The sequence below is a fragment of the Misgurnus anguillicaudatus genome, chromosome 19 (assembly GCF_027580225.2).
Source record: "Misgurnus anguillicaudatus chromosome 19, ASM2758022v2, whole genome shotgun sequence".
NCBI classification, from domain to species: Eukaryota; Metazoa; Chordata; class Actinopteri; order Cypriniformes; family Cobitidae; genus Misgurnus; species Misgurnus anguillicaudatus.
This window is the reverse complement of record NC_073355.2, coordinates 10,004,536-10,025,263: the sequence shown is the minus strand read 5'-3', so window position 1 is coordinate 10,025,263 and position 20,728 is coordinate 10,004,536. Positions and strand designations below refer to the sequence as shown.

The 20,728-nt window shown below is 39.8% G+C and overlaps 1 protein-coding gene across 1 annotated transcript in view; it reads left to right on the top strand.

Moving 5' to 3' along the window:
* The window catches only part of LOC129429774 (5-hydroxytryptamine receptor 3A-like), a 48,157-nt gene that overhangs the window by 23,729 nt on the left and 3,700 nt on the right, over window positions 1-20,728 (top strand). Inside the window, exons 7-8 of the mRNA XM_073856624.1 lie at window positions 1,773-1,983; window positions 13,694-13,819. Coding sequence (XP_073712725.1) covers window positions 1,773-1,983; window positions 13,694-13,819 — 337 coding nt within the window. The remainder of the gene's footprint in view (window positions 1-1,772; window positions 1,984-13,693; window positions 13,820-20,728) is intronic.

Sequence of the window (20,728 nt, the reverse complement as noted above, 5' to 3'; positions counted from 1 at the left end):
CTTATAACAAAAAACTGAATAATGCCTAAAAGCTGCTGTGTGACAATATGTACAGCTAACAAGCCAAAGAACCCAGAAATAAGTTTTTATAAGCTGTCGAGCCGTAAAACCCAGCCTTTAAGGAGAATAAAGTGGATCGCTGACTACGTTTCCCCCTATTGGACGCAGTTTTACTAATAGAAGTACTATGAAAAGTTGCCTGTATCCATTTCTGTCTTTAAACGCTCGTTTTTTTGGGGTCGACAGCTTATAAAAACTTATTTACAGATTAAACTTAAAAACAGAATAATACCTAAAAGCTGCTGTGTGACAAGGTGTACATCTAACACGCCAAAAAAATAAATAAATAATTTTTTATAAGCTGTCGACTTCAAAAAACGAGCGTTTAGACACAGAAATGGAAACAGGCAAGTTTTTATAGTACTCCTATTAGTAAAACTGCATCCAATAGACGGGTTGCACGGCGACGTCACTAACTGGTTGCGCGCGCAACCGAGGGGCAGAAAGAAGAGAAGTGCATTGTGTTGTATGCTAGTAGCGGTGTCTGTAAGTCAAAATGGCAAGGAATTGTTGCGTGGAAAATAGTACCAACAGAGTCAGTGCTGGGTGCCTGATGTTAACATACCAGTAGATGCGACTATTACGTTACTAGCATTATAATTATAACATAATAATTCATACATGTATCACAGTAACACTGTAAAAATATAGACAGAAAAACAGATCCTACTAAAATCAAGTCTTATTTATATACAAACAATAAAGAACGCTTCAATAATTAAGGTTGTTGCAGTAGCTGATCAGCTCACCAATCGGGCTTTCTGCCCCCTGGATGCGCGCGCACCCTGCAATGTTTGTAAACTTGCAACCCCTCTATAGGGGGAAACGTAATCGGCGATCCACTTTATTCTCCTTAAAGACTGGGTTTTACGGCTCGACAGCTTATAAAAACTTATTTCTGTGTTCTTTGGCTTGTTAGCTGTACATATTGTCCCAAAGCAGCTTTTAGGCATTATTCAGTTTTTTGTTATAAGCCAGAAATGACAAAGAGGCGGCCTTTTGCAATACAAAGTCAATGGAGACTGTTGGATTGCTTGCCCCCCCGGTGGGCGTGGTTTTCAGGTTGTGACGCGCTGCGCTCAACATATTAGCCTACATGAGTCAGTGGGTTAAAAACCCGAGTAAGGCTCGTCGGATTCAAGCTCTATGAGTTGAGTCACTCTCTGTGTGAATCCCCGAGCCGCCGACCAACTCATTGTCGCGCGCACGCATCCCTTTGTACTCGGACTCGGAGCTGCAGAAAATTACGAGTGAGCTTTTGGCTCACCTCACTCGGTACCCCCAGTCGACATTTGGTGATGTAAATTAACTCGTTGTTGCAAGTTATAGAACATATGGCAGCTTATGTAAAGTTATGTGTTGTAATTCTGTTGTAAACATTTGAAGAGCTTTGTTTGATCCAATTTCTCATTTTTAAAGCAAAATCTGAGAGGACTCAACTGACTCGGGTTAATAGTCACTAAGGACTCATGGTTCTCGAGTCATTTTAGGGATCGGGTTAAATGATCCGAGTTTCGAGTGACTCGCTCATCACTACTAAAAATTACAATGTGTATAATCTGACATAGATGGCTGACCCATAGGCTTAATGTTAGGCTTTTTACTTGCATAATCACCAACAGTTTCAGAATTGCAGAATTATACAGACAGGCTGTAACATAATAAATTATTTGGACTGTATTGTTGTTACTGTTTATATTTTCATATTGCAGATCACCATCAGGAGGAGATCTCAGATGTATATCATCAACTTAATTTTTCCAGTATTCTGTGTCCTTGTGCTGGATGTAGCCTCCTTCTTCATAAAGGCATCTGTAGCAGACAAGCTGAGCTTTAAAGTTACTTTACTGCTCTCCATTTCTGTGTTACTGCTGATTCTTCATGACAAGCTGCCATCTACCTCCAAAGAAATCCCATTGATTGGTAAGTCAACATGACTGTCAGCATTAAAAAATAATAATATAATAAAATTACACACTTGATCCTATCGGTATAACATCAATATAATGAAAAATGTAGAGATTTAGCAGTTCTTTTAGCAGAAGACAATTTAGATTTGAATACTGGTACTAAATAAGTGAAGAAAGCCGACGTTAAGAAATACCCACAAAGCAAAACGATAAGGTTACTCACATAACCCCAGTTCCCTGAGATAACAGGAATGACCATTGCATCAGCAAATGACGCTATGGGAAAACTATTGTTTTACGATACTAAAGCCTATGCGTTAACATATTTACAAATCACAGACCAGTGGTGTTCAAGCCTGCCATTTCGGGCGGATGATTCGCCTATATGTGACCCGTCACAGAAACCAGTGACACAAGTCTGCAGCACAAGTTTTGAGATAATGAGAAACAACCTTTTTTTTTTCAAAATTTGTGATTTTCGTTTTTTTGCAGAAAGTGTTAGTTAAGATCACGAAGAAGCCTCTCCATGTTTGAGATAACAGTTTTTGTATATTTAAAAGCATACATTTTGCGGTTGAAATCGGCTTGTTTATACCGTGCAGCCGGGGGGGGGGGGGCGTCATTGTCTGTGTATATTTACAAACTGTATAAGCGGTTGTTTTCGCCTCTGCCCCCAAAGGGAACAGCGTGACTACTAAATAAGGATAGTTCGCCCAAAAATGAAAATAATAGGTGTGTTCGAGATCATCCGGCCCTGCGCAGACCGATCGGCGAGGTTTGCCGCTTGCAGTCGAGGGAGGAACTGAAGACGGAGCCGTCAAGCCGGACACCTGCTGCTTGCCGTAGTGACGTGTGCGCCGTGTTTCAATAGGTGTGTTCGACTTCATGCGGCACTGCGCAGACCGATCGCCGGCTGACTTGAAGCAGTGCATTCCGGTTAGTATTTTTGTCCCACTTCAGCTGGCGCTGCAGGCACGTGACTGTGTCATATGGTTTTTAAGTACAGCGAGAGCGTTTCGAGAGTAGCCGGCTAGCTCAGCCGGTGCAGCTTCTCCAGAGCGGCTGCCCGGAGTTGTGATGACGTAACAGCTTTATGTGATTGGTCCCCTTATTAGGTGTGTTCGAGATCATCCGGCACTGCGCAGACCGATCGGCGAGGTTTGCCGCTTGCAGTCGAGGGAGGAACTGAAGACGGAGCTGTCAAGCCGGACACCTGCTGCTTGCCGTAATGAGGTGTGCGCTGTGTTTCCTTGTTTTTAATCGCAAATGAAGTGAATTAGATGCTGAATTTGATAAAAACAAACCTTTTAATAAAAAGTTGCAACCAGAAACATTTTATATCAAATATTTTAATTGCTGCTTATACTGTATACCCGAAAATAACGGGAAACAAGCCTATATTATTAAAATACCAATAGAGTTTGTTATTTTCATTTTTATTTTATTTCACGACCCAATATAACATATTTAAGGATATTAAAGTGTTTTTTCCCATTTTAAAACATGAATTTATAATGTTTATTAGTGGAACTAAAGGTTGGATTAAACTTGAAACGCACGTGATCGTTGTCATCAGTGAGGCGACCAATCACGTAAAGCTGTTATGCATCACAATGCTGGGCAGCCGCTCAGGAGAAGCTGCACCGGCTGAGCTAGCCGGCTACTCTCGAAACGCTCTTGCGGCACTTAAAAACCATATGACACAGTCACGTGCCTGCAGCGCCAGCTAAAGTCGGACAAAAATACTAACCGGAATGCACTGCTTCAAGTCAGCCGCCGATCGGTCTGCGCAGCGCCACATGAAGTCGAACACACCTACTGTAATTAATGACTTACCCTTATATCGTTCTAAACTCGGAAGACCTCCGTTCATCTTCGGAACACAGTTTAAGATGTTATAACGTTAGATTTAGTCCGAGCTTTCTGTCCTCTCTATGGAAAATCTATGTATGGTTTCCATGTCCAGAAAGGTAATAAAAACATCATCAAAGTAGTCCATGTGACATCAGTGGGTCAGTTATAATGTGTTAAAGCATCGAAAATACATTTTGGTCCAAAAATAGAAAGAATTACAACTTTATTCAGCATGGTCTTCTCTTTTGGTTCTGTTGTGAACCGCATGAAGTCACGTGACTGTAGTGACGCGGCTGTTCCTCAGACATGTTTGCTAAGTTTTTTTCCCCAACTTACAGCGTGTGTCTCCCCAGAATGGAAACAAACTCGGGCGCACAAAACAAAAGAAAAAAAGAAGCTAGGGCGGAACAAATAACAGTCAGCAGCATCGTACGTCAGCCGCGTCACTGGCTTGCTGGACTTTATGCGGCGCCGCAGTCGGATGAAGTCACACCACCACGAGAGCTCTTCAAGAAATCTTACGGAGTAGTTTAATTTCGACTAGCTCCCGCGGTACCTTGACGTCATCTGTCTGTCAGTTCTTGCAGCGCAGCATGCAGTCAAACACACATAAGTTACACAGAGATCGTTGAATTCTTTATATATAATAGGTGTGTTCGACTTCATGTGGCGCGGCGCAGACCGATCGGTGGCTGACTTGAAGCAGTGCATTCCGGTTAGCATTTTTGTCCGACTTCAGCTGGCGCCGGATGATCTCGAACACACCTATTGACTACATGTTTTGTCTATCATTATTTTCCATGAAGTCATTGGCTGATGGAGGAACGAGTGAGTGATTGGTTGGTTACATCCCTAAAGGACGTCACGTTTTCAGCGCCGTTTGGATTATCTATTATACTACCTCCCTATTTTAAATACAAACTTAGAAGGCGGTTTCATGTGTTTAACAGAACGTAAATTACCGGAGTGTAATCTCATATACCCTTACATGCTAAATTGTCCTCAGATTGTATATTATATTCTATTACCAGACGTTCATGCTAAATCTGATGTAAACAATAGACTATATAGCTATATTTCACAGATTACACGTATTTGTGGACAAAAATGGTCATTGGATGATTCACACATCTGAAACAGACTGGATTCGACTTGTGATCAACACAAAGGTAAAAAGTCATGTTTATTTTTGCATGTTGTCATTCGGACTCCTGTCACAAAATACTACATATGACGCTAGAACATCTGTATCTCAAAATGGCTTTACAGGGGGTATGGCTTAGCTAAATGAGATGTAAATGAGCCCTATTGTCTCCCCCAGCTGGAAAAGAGTGTCCCTTTCGTCTCTATTTTCTCGGTTTGAGTTTTTCTGAGTTCTTAAATTCAAATGGCCACAACTTCTCCAAATCTTATCAGATTTCCATGTGTTAGACATCGTTGGAAAGCTTAGAAACTGCACTTTATAAATCAAAATGGGCCCATATAAATCCGGCAGTGTGAGCTCAAAGGTTTCAAAGCCTATTGCATCTCTTAAAGTGCATTTATTTAGTTGCTAACAAAAAACAATGTTATTTTGTGCATTTTGGATAATACAATGTGTTTGCGTGGTTTATGGCTAATAAAACACATTATTTTCCACATACCGTACATTTTTGTAGCTTTAGAGATACTTCTTTCCTTAAACTCTTTGACTTTGTACAAAACTCATTGATCTGAAAAGCGCTGTGTCCCCGATTGGCCAGCTAATCTGTACGTTGTAATTGGCCTGAATACCTCTGATGTCAACCGGAAATGTGATGCTCCTTACCATGTTTGAAAGATTCGCTCACAATGCAATGCTGACAGGAGTTAATTTACAGGCTGGGAGTGCAGGTTGGAGCAATTATGATAATGTCGGTCTTGTCTACGTCAGCAGGCCCAGAAAGTAAACTGTTGCCTACAATCCGTGTGTTTATTGTAGCCCAAGAAACGAGATTTACGTTGGAAACAATAACCCGCGTTACAATAACATATTGTTAACTTGTATTAAAGGGGTCATATTATGATATGTTTTTAAGATGTAAATTAAATCTTTGGTGTCCCCAGAGTGTGTATGTGAAGTTTTAGCTCACAGATACTCCACAGATAATTTATTATAGCATGTTAAAATCGCAAATTTGTAGGCCTGAGCAAAAGTGTGCCGTTTTGGTGTGTGTGGTTTAAAATGCAAATGAGCGGATGAAGTGCAAACACTGATCACATTGATGGTGGTTTTTTGTAATTGAAACTCAATTGTGCTGTCAAGTCCTTCTTTTCTCCCTCTTTCTCTCTGCACTAAATGGCAGTGCTGTGGTTGGATAGTGCAGATAAAGGGGGCGGTATTATTGTAATTCACCTTGCTACCTACCTCACAAAACAACCCAATTTTTCACATGTTTGCAGTAAATGGCTTACTCAAATTAAGTTACTGGGTTGATCTTTATCACATTTTCTAGGTTGAAAGAAGCACTGGGGACCCAATTATAGCACTTAAACGTGAAAAAAGTCTAATATTCACGCTATGACCCCTTTAATAAACACTTACACCAAAGGACATTTAAAATCTTGAATAAGACAATAACTGCTCCTAAAGCACTTAACACATGGCCTGAATGACAGGGAGGGCACACTGGGGCGCATCACGAATTATGGCGATTTAAATATTAAGCCGAGAGGACCTGCTTCTGTAAGGCTCTATCTAAGCTTTGAAATCTAATAAAGGTGGGTGGCAAGGACCAGCCGGCTGCCGCACAGATATCCGCTATGTATATCCTTGTAGCCCAGGAGGAGGCCATACCTCTAGTGGGACCTCTCAGATTGGAAAACCACGGCTGGTTCTGACACAGGCGGCGACTTGTTCCTGCTAAGGACCTGCATAGGAAAGGCATAAAGACGGTGTGTTGAACACGTCTGGGACAGAGTGTCACTCTGCTTTGAGAAAGGCATCAGGCAGTGGGCATTCTCCTCTGAGTCAAACAGGCTGATTTCTGCTCAATAGATAATGTCCCAGATTGTCTCGACCATTTGGGGGTGCAGTCACCATTCCCTTGTTTACTGTGCTCGGGACATGTGCCGCTCTGATTCAGCAGACATTCCGCTGTCCCCAAATTAAGAGGCACCTTGTTAGTCTGTATAGAGGATGAGATCGGAGCCCTCCCTGGTGATTTATGAATTAAACCACCATCATGATGTCCGATCGGATCTAGACGTGGTGGTGCTGCTGAATTTTCGATTGGAAATGCTGAAACACCAGTATAACTGCCATTATCTTGAGATGGTTGATATGCCGTTGTGACAAAGGGGCGGTCCACGGGCTGAAGGTGTGTTTGCAGATGCAGTCAGCAGTCCATCCCCTCTTGGAGACATTCTTAGTCACACTTTCCTTCTGTACACTGAGATGAACTCCTAAATGAGCACCTAAAAGAATTAGGCAAGCAGCAACATCGCTCTCATGCAGTCGTGTGTCACTTTGAGCTTTAGTCACCCCAACCTCCACGCTCATGACAGGACCCTCGCTTTTAGCCAAAATTGGAATGGCTAAATTGGAATGGCTGTATTTTTAGCCAGAATTGAAATGGCTGCATGTAAAGCAGACCCAGCAGAATGCTGCTACCATGAGACCTCACATCATCAAGTGGAATGAAGTAGCCACTTTGAAAAAAGTTACTGTGTGTCTGACCACTACTGCACCATGCCAGGCTCGGACCCTGCCTAGAAATGCGATCCGCTGAGTAGGGGTGAGCAAGCTCTTGTTGAGGTTGATCCTGAACCCTAAATATTCCAGATGCTAGAGAAGAACGGTTCTGTGTGCACATATCTCCTGCTCCAGTTGAGCTAGAACCATCAATCATCAAAATTATTCAGAATGCCAGTGTCACTCCATCTTAGAGGGGTGAGTGCTGCATCCGCACATTTGGTATACTGTACAGTATGTATATGGGGCTACAGATAATCTGAAGGGTATGGCAGTGTATTGGTATGCTATCCCTTCAAACACAAGTCTCAAGAGTAGTCTGTGACAAGGGACTATTGGGAAGTGAAAATAATCACCTTTCAGATCCACCGATATAAACCAATTACTTGGGCAAAGTAGAGCCATAATTCGCTTTACTTTTTTTCAACATTTTCAACAGCTTTTTCATGAGAAAGTGGTTCAAAGCGTGTAAGTCCAAGATTGGTCTGACACTGCTGTCTTTCTTTTGAACGAGGATGTAAGGACTATAAAATCTGTGGGGACCATTTTTATAGCGCCTTTCTGTAACAAAGCTTATACTTTGGCTCTGAGGATATGAATGCAATCGTCAGAGGCGAAAGAGGTAAGAATGCAGGAGGTCTGCGAGAGAATTGGAGCGAGTAGCTATTTTTTCACGTCTATGATCCACCTGGACATACTGGGAGCACCAGACATGAAGTTTGGGAGCAAGCTTCGACAGGGGTATGGATTGCAAGACATTTTCTATAATGTATAAAAAATGTAAAGGATAAGGTTGCAGCAGGTACCCATTTCTGCAATATCATAGCAAGGGGGGAAATTGTTCTGTTTGTGAGGATTTTTTTGGTTTCGCTATAACAACAAAAAATTGTTGCTACATTTTGGGTTTGCTATGATAGCGAGTTTAGGTGTGGGGGTGCATAGAGTGTGAATGGTCCTAAGACCGGCAACATTTCCATGGTGTCCAGCAACCTGATGTAAAGAGGGGACTGGGGAACACAGGATTTTCGTGGGTGGTCTGGCCGAAGCGAAACTTAACCCTTTTCTCAGTGGAGTGATTAGCATGTATTTAGCGTGAAGTGTGAAGGGCAGAAGCGGCTTGACTTTAGAACTTTAGAAAGTTACCAGCCATATATATATATATATATATAACCCCTCCCCCAGCAGTCAGAGGCGACGCTTCTTCGACCAGTGTTTTGAAGTGTATTGCGAGGACTCTCTCTGAACTGCACACAAGGGGCACACACATGTCCAGCTACAATAATGTATCATATTTGAAACAGCATCCCAGAATATTTGTCACAAGGATTGATTAAAACAATTATGACAATAATCACATGAAAAAAAACGACTTAAATCCTGGACTTTTGGAAGTGAGAGGGGGTTTGTTCCAACCATCTGAACCCCCCTGCCTACGGGCTTGTAACATTACTTTCTGAACGTATAGCTTTTTAAATAAATTTATGGGGAGCGTTTATGTTGGAGGTGTAGGTTGTTACTATGGCAGGTGGCACCTTGAAGGTTTTGGGAAAAAATATTTAAATTTAGTTTTGCATTTTAAGTTTGATTCTGTAGGGACAGACCACGTGTTTACATCTTAAATGTAAAAGCAACATTTTTTACATTCTATGGAGGGCACTCGTGAATTGTTTTTAAAGCACAGCACAAAATGCGAGGATGTCTGAAAGTTTGGGGTTTAAAGTTCGGCGAAGCAAAAGATGAGCGCCAATCATGTCAATCTAGCTTATGTTTATAAAGAAAAACAATTAAATTAAAAAAAAATTAAGTAGAATTTAAAAATGCAAAGTGGAATAAAAAAAATGGTGTGAATCCTCCTATCCTTACTTATATTGCGCTTTCTGCTACAGAACTGCAATAGACTCTTAGTGGCCATTGATATTTTAACGAGACATCGAGGTTGGTGTTGTTTCAAAAGATAATGAAAATTTACAGTGGAGCGAAAACATAGCGAGGCGTTCATAAGGATGGCGTGGAGTTATTATGAAATGCTTTGAGCGCGGAGCGCAAATTCTTACCACTCTGCATGGATTACATGCATGAACTAAGGAACCTGCATTTTGACCATAAAACATTTAATGTGGTTTGGTAGTCATCATTTACAAGCATTACACTACATTCGTGATGAGGCACAACATGCTAGCTAACTTCCCATTAGCAGCAGCATCAGTTACTAGACACCTAACTTTGTTTTGAATGCCCCACTCCTCAATTAAAGCTGACTTCACTTCTGCTATATTTTAAGAAGTGTGACTTTTTGAAAATGTTCCTACCCCCAGTAAAACTGTGGATAGTTGATCATTATCAGTTATAAAATGACATGTCACTGCCAGATATGCATCCATATGAAGAGATGTCCACATATCAGATGTGAGGCTTACTGCTCTGTTTTTATTTACCTCTTCTATTGCCTTCTCTTTGGCCTCCTTGTATTTTTCCTCCACCATTTTCTTTAATGCCTGGCGGGATGGAAGAGTGTAGGTTGGATCCAACAAACCTACAAACTCTTTTAAGCCAGCATCTTCAATTGAAAATGGTTAGTAATCTTTAATAACCAGTTCCATTCACAAAATTCAAAAGAGCTTACCCTCTGTTTCAGTCTCAGTCTCACTATCGATCTACCAAAGTGCATGACACTCAAAACCTGTGCAAGGGGTTCGCGCTACTTTTGAACCAGATTACGAAGCAGTCACTTGGTTGAGAGCGAAAACTAAGTTTCGGACGTCACTTATCATGTGGTTATGGCAAAACGAATCAAGATCTGGTACAGTGCTTCACTGTGAGATTTTTCGTTTTTTTGATACAAGCACTTTGATCCACTGCCTTGTCTTGCCTGCCTCTCTGTGACAGAATACTCTACCAACATGAATCCAGCAATTCAGCTCATCTGCCTACGCCAAGGTAATCGTTCCCTTGAGGACCACACACAAGATTTCCTTGACATTGCTGGACTCAATAAACCGCTTAAAACCAAACTCCTTGATGGTCCTTAAAGGAATAGTCTACCCTTTTGCCATATTAAACTATGTTATTACCTCAACCTAGACAAATTAATACATACCTATCTTTTTTCAATACGTGCACTGTACAGCACATTGTGAATGTGTTAGCATTTAGCCTAGCCCCATTCATTCCTATGGTACCAAAAAAAGTTTTATTTTGTGGCACCAAACTTACTGGTATAACTCCTCATGTAACAGTCTTTAAATAGGGAAAACACGGAAGTGTTTGGTGGCTTCCCTGTTTGGTACCATAGCAATGAATGGGTCCAGGCCAAATGCCAACACACCCACGAAGCGCTGTACAGTGCACGCATTAAAAAAAGATAGATATGTATTTATTCGTCTAAGTTGAGGTAATAACATAGTTTAATATGGCAAAAGGGTAGACTATTCCTTTAAGCTTGGCTAATGGATTTTATAGACCAGCAATTTGTTTAGTTGGGTCCTCTTTCACTGTGGGCGAGGCTGAGGAGGAGGCCTTGCCTAAACAGTTTTTTGGGGGGCAGCAGGCAACACGCCCCCCACCAGCTTTCCCAGTGAACATCAGGACCAGGCAGCTGGTGTCAAATCTGGGAGCTGATTTGGCTGCTGCCATGCCAGAGCCCACAGTCGAGATGGCCGCTTTGCTGACTCCGCCCTGGTCTCCAGGCCCTCTGCCTTTACATGGGTCTGGCCCACTTTCCCTCCCCATGTTCCACCTCCGCTCCACCACCGCCTGGACTCTTGCTTCGCTTTTGTGTTGGGAGCATCTGGAAGCTGTTCTTAACCTCTCGACGCGTTCTAGCTAGTGGGAGGGATGATGTCAGTTTTTTTTAAGCTGCTAACAATATCTATATAGCCTACTGTCTACAAACATTAAAGGGGCCCTTCCACATAAAACCATTTTTACTTGTATTTTTTGATATGTGTTATGTCCATACGTGTTTGTGTTGTGTCGTGAATGTGAAAATTAACTTCTACCTCCTCTGTCAGCCCTAGCCACTGAAAAGAAATAAGCGGAGAAATCAGGTCAGTTTGAAAAGCTGATCAGTGTGACGTGGAATTGATCGAGCTCATTACTATTCATGAGCTCTCCAGCTTGAGACCGCGGCCACATAATAGCAAACGAGGGAAGCATAACATTTGCTCCATTTTTGGATGTTTAAAAGAACGCTGGATTTGAAGAGAGACTGCGATTAAAAAGCAATGCTACTCCATCATTATTGGATCCGGACAGAATGACGCAGCTTATGTGAGTAAAACACTTTAGTACTATGTATCACAGTGGCGGTCAGTGACTTCTCTTCCGAGGGATGCGAATTCACGCAAATTCATACTGCACACGCGTCGAAAAGGTTTATTGTAAAAGACACACGTGTGTGTGTGCTGCTGCACAGCCGTCAAAAGGGTTTACGACAAAAGACACGTGTGTGTGTGTGTGTCGAAAGGATTTATGATAAAATGTGTGTGTGTGTGTGTGTGTGTGTAAGAAAGACACTGTGTCTTAAGACAATCACTTAACAGTAAACTGATTACACATGAGGTTAAATAAGTATTGAAAGTTAGTTTTACTACGAAAAACTGGATCATTTTTCGAACCAGCCTTAAAACCAGGGTACAAAATGGCCTATTACTTATTGCTTTTGATGTTTTTGAATGTAAAAACCATGCGAACGTCATGAGTTGACCTCAGACAACAGTATGAAACAATAAAAACGACAGAGGAAGGGCCCCTTTAATAATAAAGGCCTACGGGTTTAGCATCAGTTTATGGTCTCTGTTTTGAGATACAGATGCTCTAGCGTCATAAATGTAGTAGTTTGTGACAGAAGTCCAGATGACAACATGTAAAATATAAACGGGACTCCTTACCTTTGTGTTGATATAATGATCGCAAGTCGAATCCAGTCTGTTTCAGATGTGTGAATAACTCATGAAAACTGTCTAATAGAATACATCCAATGACCATTTTTGTCCACAAATGTGTATAATCCGTGAAATATAGATATATTGTCCATTGTTTACATCAGATTTCTCATGAATGTCTAGTAATAGAATATAATATACAATCTGAGAACTATTTACGTCGTAACATTGTATATGAGATTACACCCGCGTTCAAACCCGCATTCAAATTGGTTTTAAAAAGTAAGTGGGAGTATAATGCATAATATCCAAACAGCGCTGTCAAATATCGTGACGTCATCTGACTCGCTCGTTCCTCCAATGACTTCATGGAAAATATTGATAGACAGAACGTGTAGCCAATTAGATAACAAATCCAACGATCTTTGTGTGACGTTTTATTTCCCGGTCTGGAAACTGCATTTTATATGCTAACATAAGGATAAATAATAATAAGAATGAACGTGTATGCATGTAAACAAAAGACTTTTATTTTGGGGCTCACTGGCATTTAGAAAAGACACTAGTCTTACAAAAACCCTTGCAAGAACCTCAATTTTGGGCCTATTGACTTCAAACGTGAAATATAACTTCTTTAGACTTGTGGCTTTGGCATCATTGCAGGTTTCACACACATATTAATCATTAAGTTTTTTAGTAATAAAAAAGATATTATGCAAAAAAGTACTTCAACCTCTCTAACTTTTTTATTGTTTTAATCCTGGAAAATGAAACTCAGAGTGTCTTCTCTCTAGTGATACCATGGTTATGCTCATACTCTAAATGGTTTAGTAAAAACAACCATTTTAGTGAAAGTAGGTCTTTTTATGGTTTGGGCTAGAGTGGGGGTGCTTTTCAAGAGGTTAAGGTGGAGGGCTCTGTCACAGTCATGTCTTCTATTTCCCCAGTCTCGTACTCTTATTTTGAAGTTATGTATTGTCATCCCAGTCTGTCGTTCTTTTGTTCGTTGGTACTCGTGTTGATTGTTTCCCAGGTTTGTCTTGTTTCCTTGTTAACCCTCGTTTATATATTGCCCTCGTGTTTCAGTTGTCCTTTGTCAAGTATTGTTTGCTGTCATATGATTTATGTTGTGTGTTCCAGTCTTTGTTCCTGTTCTTACTTTGTACCTTTCGGATTTTATTAATAAACTTTGTTGCACTTGGATCCGCTGCCTTGTCTTGCCTGCCTCTACGTGACAGATTGCAACAGTTCCTCATGCTTTGCTGTTTTTACAGGGAGTTACTGCGGTGGGATTTTCACACTTATTGGTATAAGCATTCTGGAAACCATCTTTGTGAATTTTCTGATTTCTAAAGGAGAAGCACCAGCGGAAACCAAAGATGCTGCTACTGGTCATGATGGTAAGTGTCAACCCAACATTTGAACGCAGATAGCATTTTCTTGTAACTTTATTTAACTTATCAGTAACACTTTACAACAAATTTTTTACAACCAATTTGCTGTATTTACTGTACAAATGTGCTTTCTGTATGAGCAATATATAAATATTTTAGTGACAATAGCATTGTTTGGGTTAGTTTGATCTGCATTAGCTAATGTTAGCAGTTACAACTTTAGATTTTAAAAATCTATTTGTAAATGTTAAAATTAAAATTAATTAATGAATTAATGTTCATTGTTAATTTTTGGAGCTCAGTGGGTAGCTCAGTGGGTAGCACGTCCCACATAGCAATTATTTTCCAGCCCAGCTCCGGCCCAAACAACCAGTTTTCCTCGGCCCACATACAACGAAGAATGACGGCCCTACAGTGGCCCAGTTCTGGATTACAGACAATAGCCCATAACTGGCCCAGGCCTGGGCCAGAACAGGCCCTACAAACAAGCCTACGATGGCCCTTGCATGGGCAGCCCTCACTTACCCCCCAGGAGGCCCTCATGCAGCAAAATCCCCAGAATTAAATGAACACTGCTGGATGTATATATTGTCCCAAGAGTGTTAAAAAGTAACACTGAAGCAGAATTAAAAGCTTTGTTATCCTCTCTCTCACCATCTCTGTCTGAAACCTAAAATTGCATTTTACATCTTGTGGAGTCATTTTCTTACTTTAGGTTTAGATTTTGTTTCATTTAAAGTCACCCTTATTGTGAAGAAAATGACTCTACAAGTAAAATGCAATTTCAGGTGTAAAGAATGGTGTAAAGAATAAAGAAATAAAGAAACATGGCTGATGATGGCTCCTAACTTAAAAACATTAAGTGTGTCACATAAATGAAAACTTGGATTTTGCACTTGACAAAGGAGTGAAATATGATTTCTAAAGGATGCTAACTTAAATGTTGAACCAGTGAGATCATCAAATGTTTCTAAGAATTAAAATAGTCAAATATCATGATTTTCAAATGTTTTAAATGCATCAAGTTTATCTTCAGCACGTATGACAGCAGTTGGAAAAAAGTCTGCTCTGCTAGTGCAAGCTGAAGCACTGAAAAATAAATTAAAAATGTTGAGGTTTCAACTAGAAATTGAAAGAAATTAAGCAGCTAAGGATGCAGATGTAAAAGGAACCCCATCTGTAATGACTTGTATGCTGTAGCATGCTATATACTACTAAAAACTGTTGCTACAAACATATTAAACATTTTCATAATTTTTAAAAATCTCAAAATGTGATCCCGATTTTAACCTACTGAACTGCCTTTGGCTGTTACTTCCGATCAAATGGAAATAATGAAAGTTATGTAAGTCCCCACAGATTTCTAAGACACAAGACCTTTGCATATTGGATCCGAATTAAAAGCTCGTCAAAAAATTTCGTACATTAAAAAAATTGGATCAGGTTACATTTTCTGTGTCTTTTCCTTCCATTCACGGTGGAGTGGAGTTAAAATTTAACTTGTCAGACTTTTTAATTTTAAAGGAGATAGTGAAATCTTGATCAAGTATTAATACACCTATGGAGAAGAAATACCATTGAAGTTTGAATTGTATTGTGTTTTCTCCCATGACTCCTCTGGATCATCCAAATGGTGATTGGCAAATTTAAGACAGGCCTGGACATGTGCTGGTTTAAGCAGGGGAACCTTCCGTGCCATGCATGATTTTAAACCATGACGTCTTAGTATATTACCAACAGTAACCTTGGAAACGGTGGTCCCAGCTCTTTTCAGGTCATTGACCACCTCCTCCCGTGTAGTTCTGGGCTGATTTCTCACCTTTTTTAAAGAATAGCGCATAGACAATTCAGCGCAAATTCAAAAATATCAGAGAATACTGTTAAGCGTGCGCACGCATACCGCACCATAGGGAGGGAGAGAGAGAGAGCTCGTGCACAGAGAACTGGTGTGTGTGTGGGAAAACACTAACCTTTCGTTAAGTCATAATACTCGATCAACCGTCTTCTCTGTCACATCTGTTGACTGTTAACTTTTACGTGAAAAGACAACGGAGGAACCCAGGTGGAAAACACCGCCAACTTTTAACTCCTTCCATCAGTGTCAGAGAGGCACTGTCGAGGTTCCGCACGCAGCAGTGAGAAAGCGTGCACGCGAGAGAGAGAGAGAGAGAGACGCTGCTGAGCGCTTGCAAAAGCACATGAAGCCGTTTTAAATAGTAAAATAAAATGTAAATGGTAATCATGGAAAATCTATTTGATTTGTGCCAGTGTTGAGTCTGTGGCGGGGCGCCCTCCTTCTTCTCGTTTGCACGAGTCTCAAATCAAACAGTGATTGACAACTGGTCCAATTGTGCGGTGGGTGTCTGACAACTGGTCCAATGGTGTGGTGGGTGTCACTGTGTCTCTTTCCTCCTGTTTTAAAAACGCGCAACTACTGTGCTCGCTTCGTCTTCGCGCGAGTCTCAAATCAAACAGTGATTGACAGCTCTCTGGTCCAATGGTGCGGTGGGCCTTTTCAGGTTGACAGTAAATCTAGCTGGCCCAATGAGATTGGAGGGGGGGCACCAGGGGGGGCCAATCATATTCCAAGGGGGGGGGGGTGGTGCCACCCCATGCCCCCCCGCTACACACGCCCCTGCCATCACCCCACCCAGATAGCATGCAACCATTGAAACAATGCTAAAAATCATTGATTTGTCAATTTAAATACCATTGAATCAATATCAAGTTTGCACCCTCCATTAATATTGAAAAATATTGAAATTTCAACAAATCACCATCACTGTGATCAGCGTTCGCTTCAGTTGGGCCCTTTACCCTTGTGTTTTAATGGTAAGTTTTCTTTGGCTGCTGAAGCAGTGTTTTAAAATACATCTGCTATTGCACAGAAAACAAAATAAAGATCTGATGTTATCAAGTAGTTTAATTATTTTAGATATACCTAAATGATATTAATAAAATATTGTTAAAGTTATGCAAAAAATGGATGTTACAGTACTAGTTGAAAACAGTGTCAGGTCTGTTATTTTGAGGATTACAAAACACATTTAAAAAGTTAAACTACTGAATCTATCTCTGACATCATGAATCGGTCTATAAATCTCATCAATGGTGATGATCAACAAAAGAAAGCTTCATGCTGCAATGCATGCTGGGTATCATCGTAGTACTAAACTAATTTATAACTCCCAGCATGCATTGCAGTTGATTGTTCTATATGAATTTGTTTGATGATTGTCACCATTGTTGAGATTTGTAGGATGAGTAATGATGTCTGAATGTGTCTGCATTTTTTTCTGTTTGTCTTGTCACAGTGTATTTACAAACCAAAACATTTATAATTGTCAAAAATGGATCAACATAATCATGTAAAGCAGCTTAATTTTATATAATCTTGACATCTTCACAAAAAGCAATCACTTTCAACTTAACTTTGAAACACATCTTTCTTTACCAATGCACATATGTTTCTACATAAACACATACAAACACTTAAAGAAAAGAAAGATTTAACTTAGTGATAACAAGAGTCAAGGACTAAAGCAAACACTGATCACAATAATGGTGGTTTGTTGAAATCTCAATTTTTTTAATATTAATGGAGGGTGCAAACCTGATATTGATTCAATGCAGTTAACATTGACAAATCAACTGTTTTTAACATTGTTTCAATGGTTTGCATGCTATCTGGGCAGTTATTCTTGAAAATAATGAAGTCAAACCTAGCAACAACCAGGAGAGAACCAAATCTATTACCCATCTTACAGCCTTTGCAATAACAGCAGGCTTTTTAAAGGAGATCATATAATGGAAACATGTGATCTAATGTAAAAAACAAAAACTCAAAAGTAAAAGAATTGTAAAAAATAAAGTTAGTTAACGGTAGCCATTGGATTCAAACATATGCTTTCTTAGACCCTGGAATCCCTACAACATTCTGTACAAAAAGAATAATAGGTCGGAGCCGATGGTGTTGTGGTGCTTTTGCACTTTTCTCGTGGTCATTTGCCGATCCCATACCCTCTATCCAAGGCAAAAATTGCCAAAAAATATACCTTAAAAAAAGAGTAATGGAACCATTTTTGACATAAGTGTTGGCGCTGCCATATTTAAGCTCTTTTCGTAAGGCTTCCAGTAAGCTACTAAAGTTAATCGTAGTCATACTGCAAGTGACATAAGTGTGAAGTGAACTGGTTGCTTAAAGACTGGCATAATTTGTGCAGTTAGGGATTGCCATATCTGTATCCACACATCCATCCAGTCAGTGCTTAATTTGTAAAGTGGGAGGTCCCGGAGCACAGTGGGGGGGTCTGGCGACTCAAAACGCGGGTTGGAGGTAACGGAACAAAAGCAGTGCTTCTCAATTTTTTTTTCATTACCCCCAATCATTTTTTTTTCTTAGCCAAGTACCCCATTGCCCTGACCGAATCAATAATTTGAGATAGAAATAGGCAGATGTAAAGCATTACTGTACTCTAATTACTTTTCCTGATAACGCAGTAACGTAACGCATTACATTTTAAATGTATGTAATTTGATTACAGTTACCAATGACAACAAAATTACGTTACTAGCGTTACAAATTAAGTGTTGAAAAATTAATTAAAATGTATTTTAAAATGACTGCTCAGCAACGTCTGTTAACGAGCATGCTCGCAGAGTCTGTTAACGAGCATGTGCATAATCACTTGTCGGAGACGCAAGCAAATGGATGCTGTGTGAGCGGTGGTTGATCATTCAAGTGGAATACAGACAATACATGTCCAAAAAAGTGGGCTTTGCGCGATGACATCTGGTCTGCCAGAAGCGATTGTACAGGTGTGTTTTTAAATTACTAATGTACAATAAGGTTTTCTTTGTTAACATTATTTAACTATGTTATTTAATCATGAGCTCAATGCGTGCACTTGCTTTAATTAATTATATGTTTATTTAAACAATTACCAAAACAACTTTTGATTGTTATATTTAACGAACTAACATGAATATTAACATTCTTTAACTTGACCAAAAAGCCCTCGCGAATGCGATGACGTGTTAAAACTCTAGTTTCTGTCTCCGCGACCGCGAATGAATGTGCATAGATAGATAGATAGATGTTAATAAATGTAGAATGTTTAATGAGAAATTAGCTACACATATTTCTGCATCATTATGACCAGCAATTTTAGGAGAGTGCAAATCACACCAAAATAGCTTTAAGCATTCAAATATGACCTTCGGTGTCTCGTCTCTTGTCTTCGCCCCCTTCTTCTCCCTGTTAATAGTTTAATCATTAGTTCATTACCCTCACTTGTTTTCTCCTTATCCTGTTTAGTTTTTCATATTTAATGCCATTGTGTTCTTAGTCCTGTGCTTGTTCATTTTGTACTGTTACTGTGTGATTCTGTCTAGTGTTAGAATCATAGTCAAGTCTAGTTTAAGTCATCTGTCAGTATTCCGTGTTTGTTCTGCCCCCACGTGGGCTCTTGTTTTGTCTGTGTTATAATAAAGTGTTTTCTGTTCACCCCCGTCATCGCCTGCGTTTGGGTTCATCCGTCCTTGTTTTTTGACAGTTTCACTTTGAAGCTTTTTTACATTTGATGTTGTCAAAGTAACTTAAAAGTAAAGTAATTAGTAATTAGATTACTTTTTGCATGTAGTAATCAGTAATGTAATCAAATTACAATTTTAAAGTAGTAATTAGTAATTTGTAGTGGATTACTTTTTTTAAGTAACTTACCCAACACTGGAAATAGGCTACAGGTTATGACTACTACAAGTGATGTGCCATCATTATGAGATTTATTAAACAAATGAAAAACATTTGCAATAATAAACAATATATCATTACAGATGACAATCATGCCACATAAATAAAATATAGGCCTTGTGTGTGTGTGTGTGTGTGTGTGTGTGTGTGTGTGTGTGTGTGTGTGTGTGTGTGTGTGTGTGTGTGTGTGTGTGTGTCTATGTGTGTATATAACATTTTTGCTAAAAAAAACAATTGTAATAAAAAATAGGATCATAAGATGCGCAATATATCCGGCAGACATGATTTATTAAGTTTTGCTTTGTAGAAAGCCTTTCTTTAAAGTGAATTTTGTTTTGTATAAATTGTATCTTAAAGCAACACTATGTAGTTTTTTTACCTTTAAATAATGTCTCTAAAATTATTTCAGTGATAGAACAGCTTTTAACTTGACAAATTGTACTGTTGCTGCAACCTGAGCAGCCTCCTAGCTGCTACAAGCACACTCTGAAAGTGGCGGTGGAGGGTAGGAAACACAGCCCCTCCCCTCCCCCTGCCTGCAGAAGAGTGTGTGATACCAGGCACTGTTGCGCTTTTCAACCACATGGGGGAGCTGTAAGTCATTTTTACATGGAAACTACATAGTGTTGCTTTAATTTTAGTAAACGTTGCATCAACTAATTGCATGTATTAAATAAATAAAAAGCAAATATAGCAGACAATATAATAACCGTGACATGGAGGCACATTGTGCGTGAACTGGAGCCAGAGGCGTTGCTAGACATAAAGCTCTATTGGGGCACAGGCCCCCCATTTTATGCTGACTTTTTTTGAAAGCCTGCTGTGTGCAACACTTCTATCTATACAATGTCCTTTGCTTAACCCACTATTCTATAGTGCAACAGTTACTGCGAAAGATACAAATATACAAGGCAAAGGCCAATCTTCATCATACCTAACATTATTAACATGTTTGGAGGGATAAATGGCATAACATGTTTGGAAGTAATGAAAACAGAGAAATATTTTCTACATTATACAATGATAGCAATGATTAATAACTTATTTTTACAAGAATATTTTAAGAAACTAGTCTTTTTATGACTTCTATACTGAATAATCTCAGTCATAGTTACTGCTTCGTCGCTTCGTCATTTTTACAAACGTAATTTGGGTAACTACAT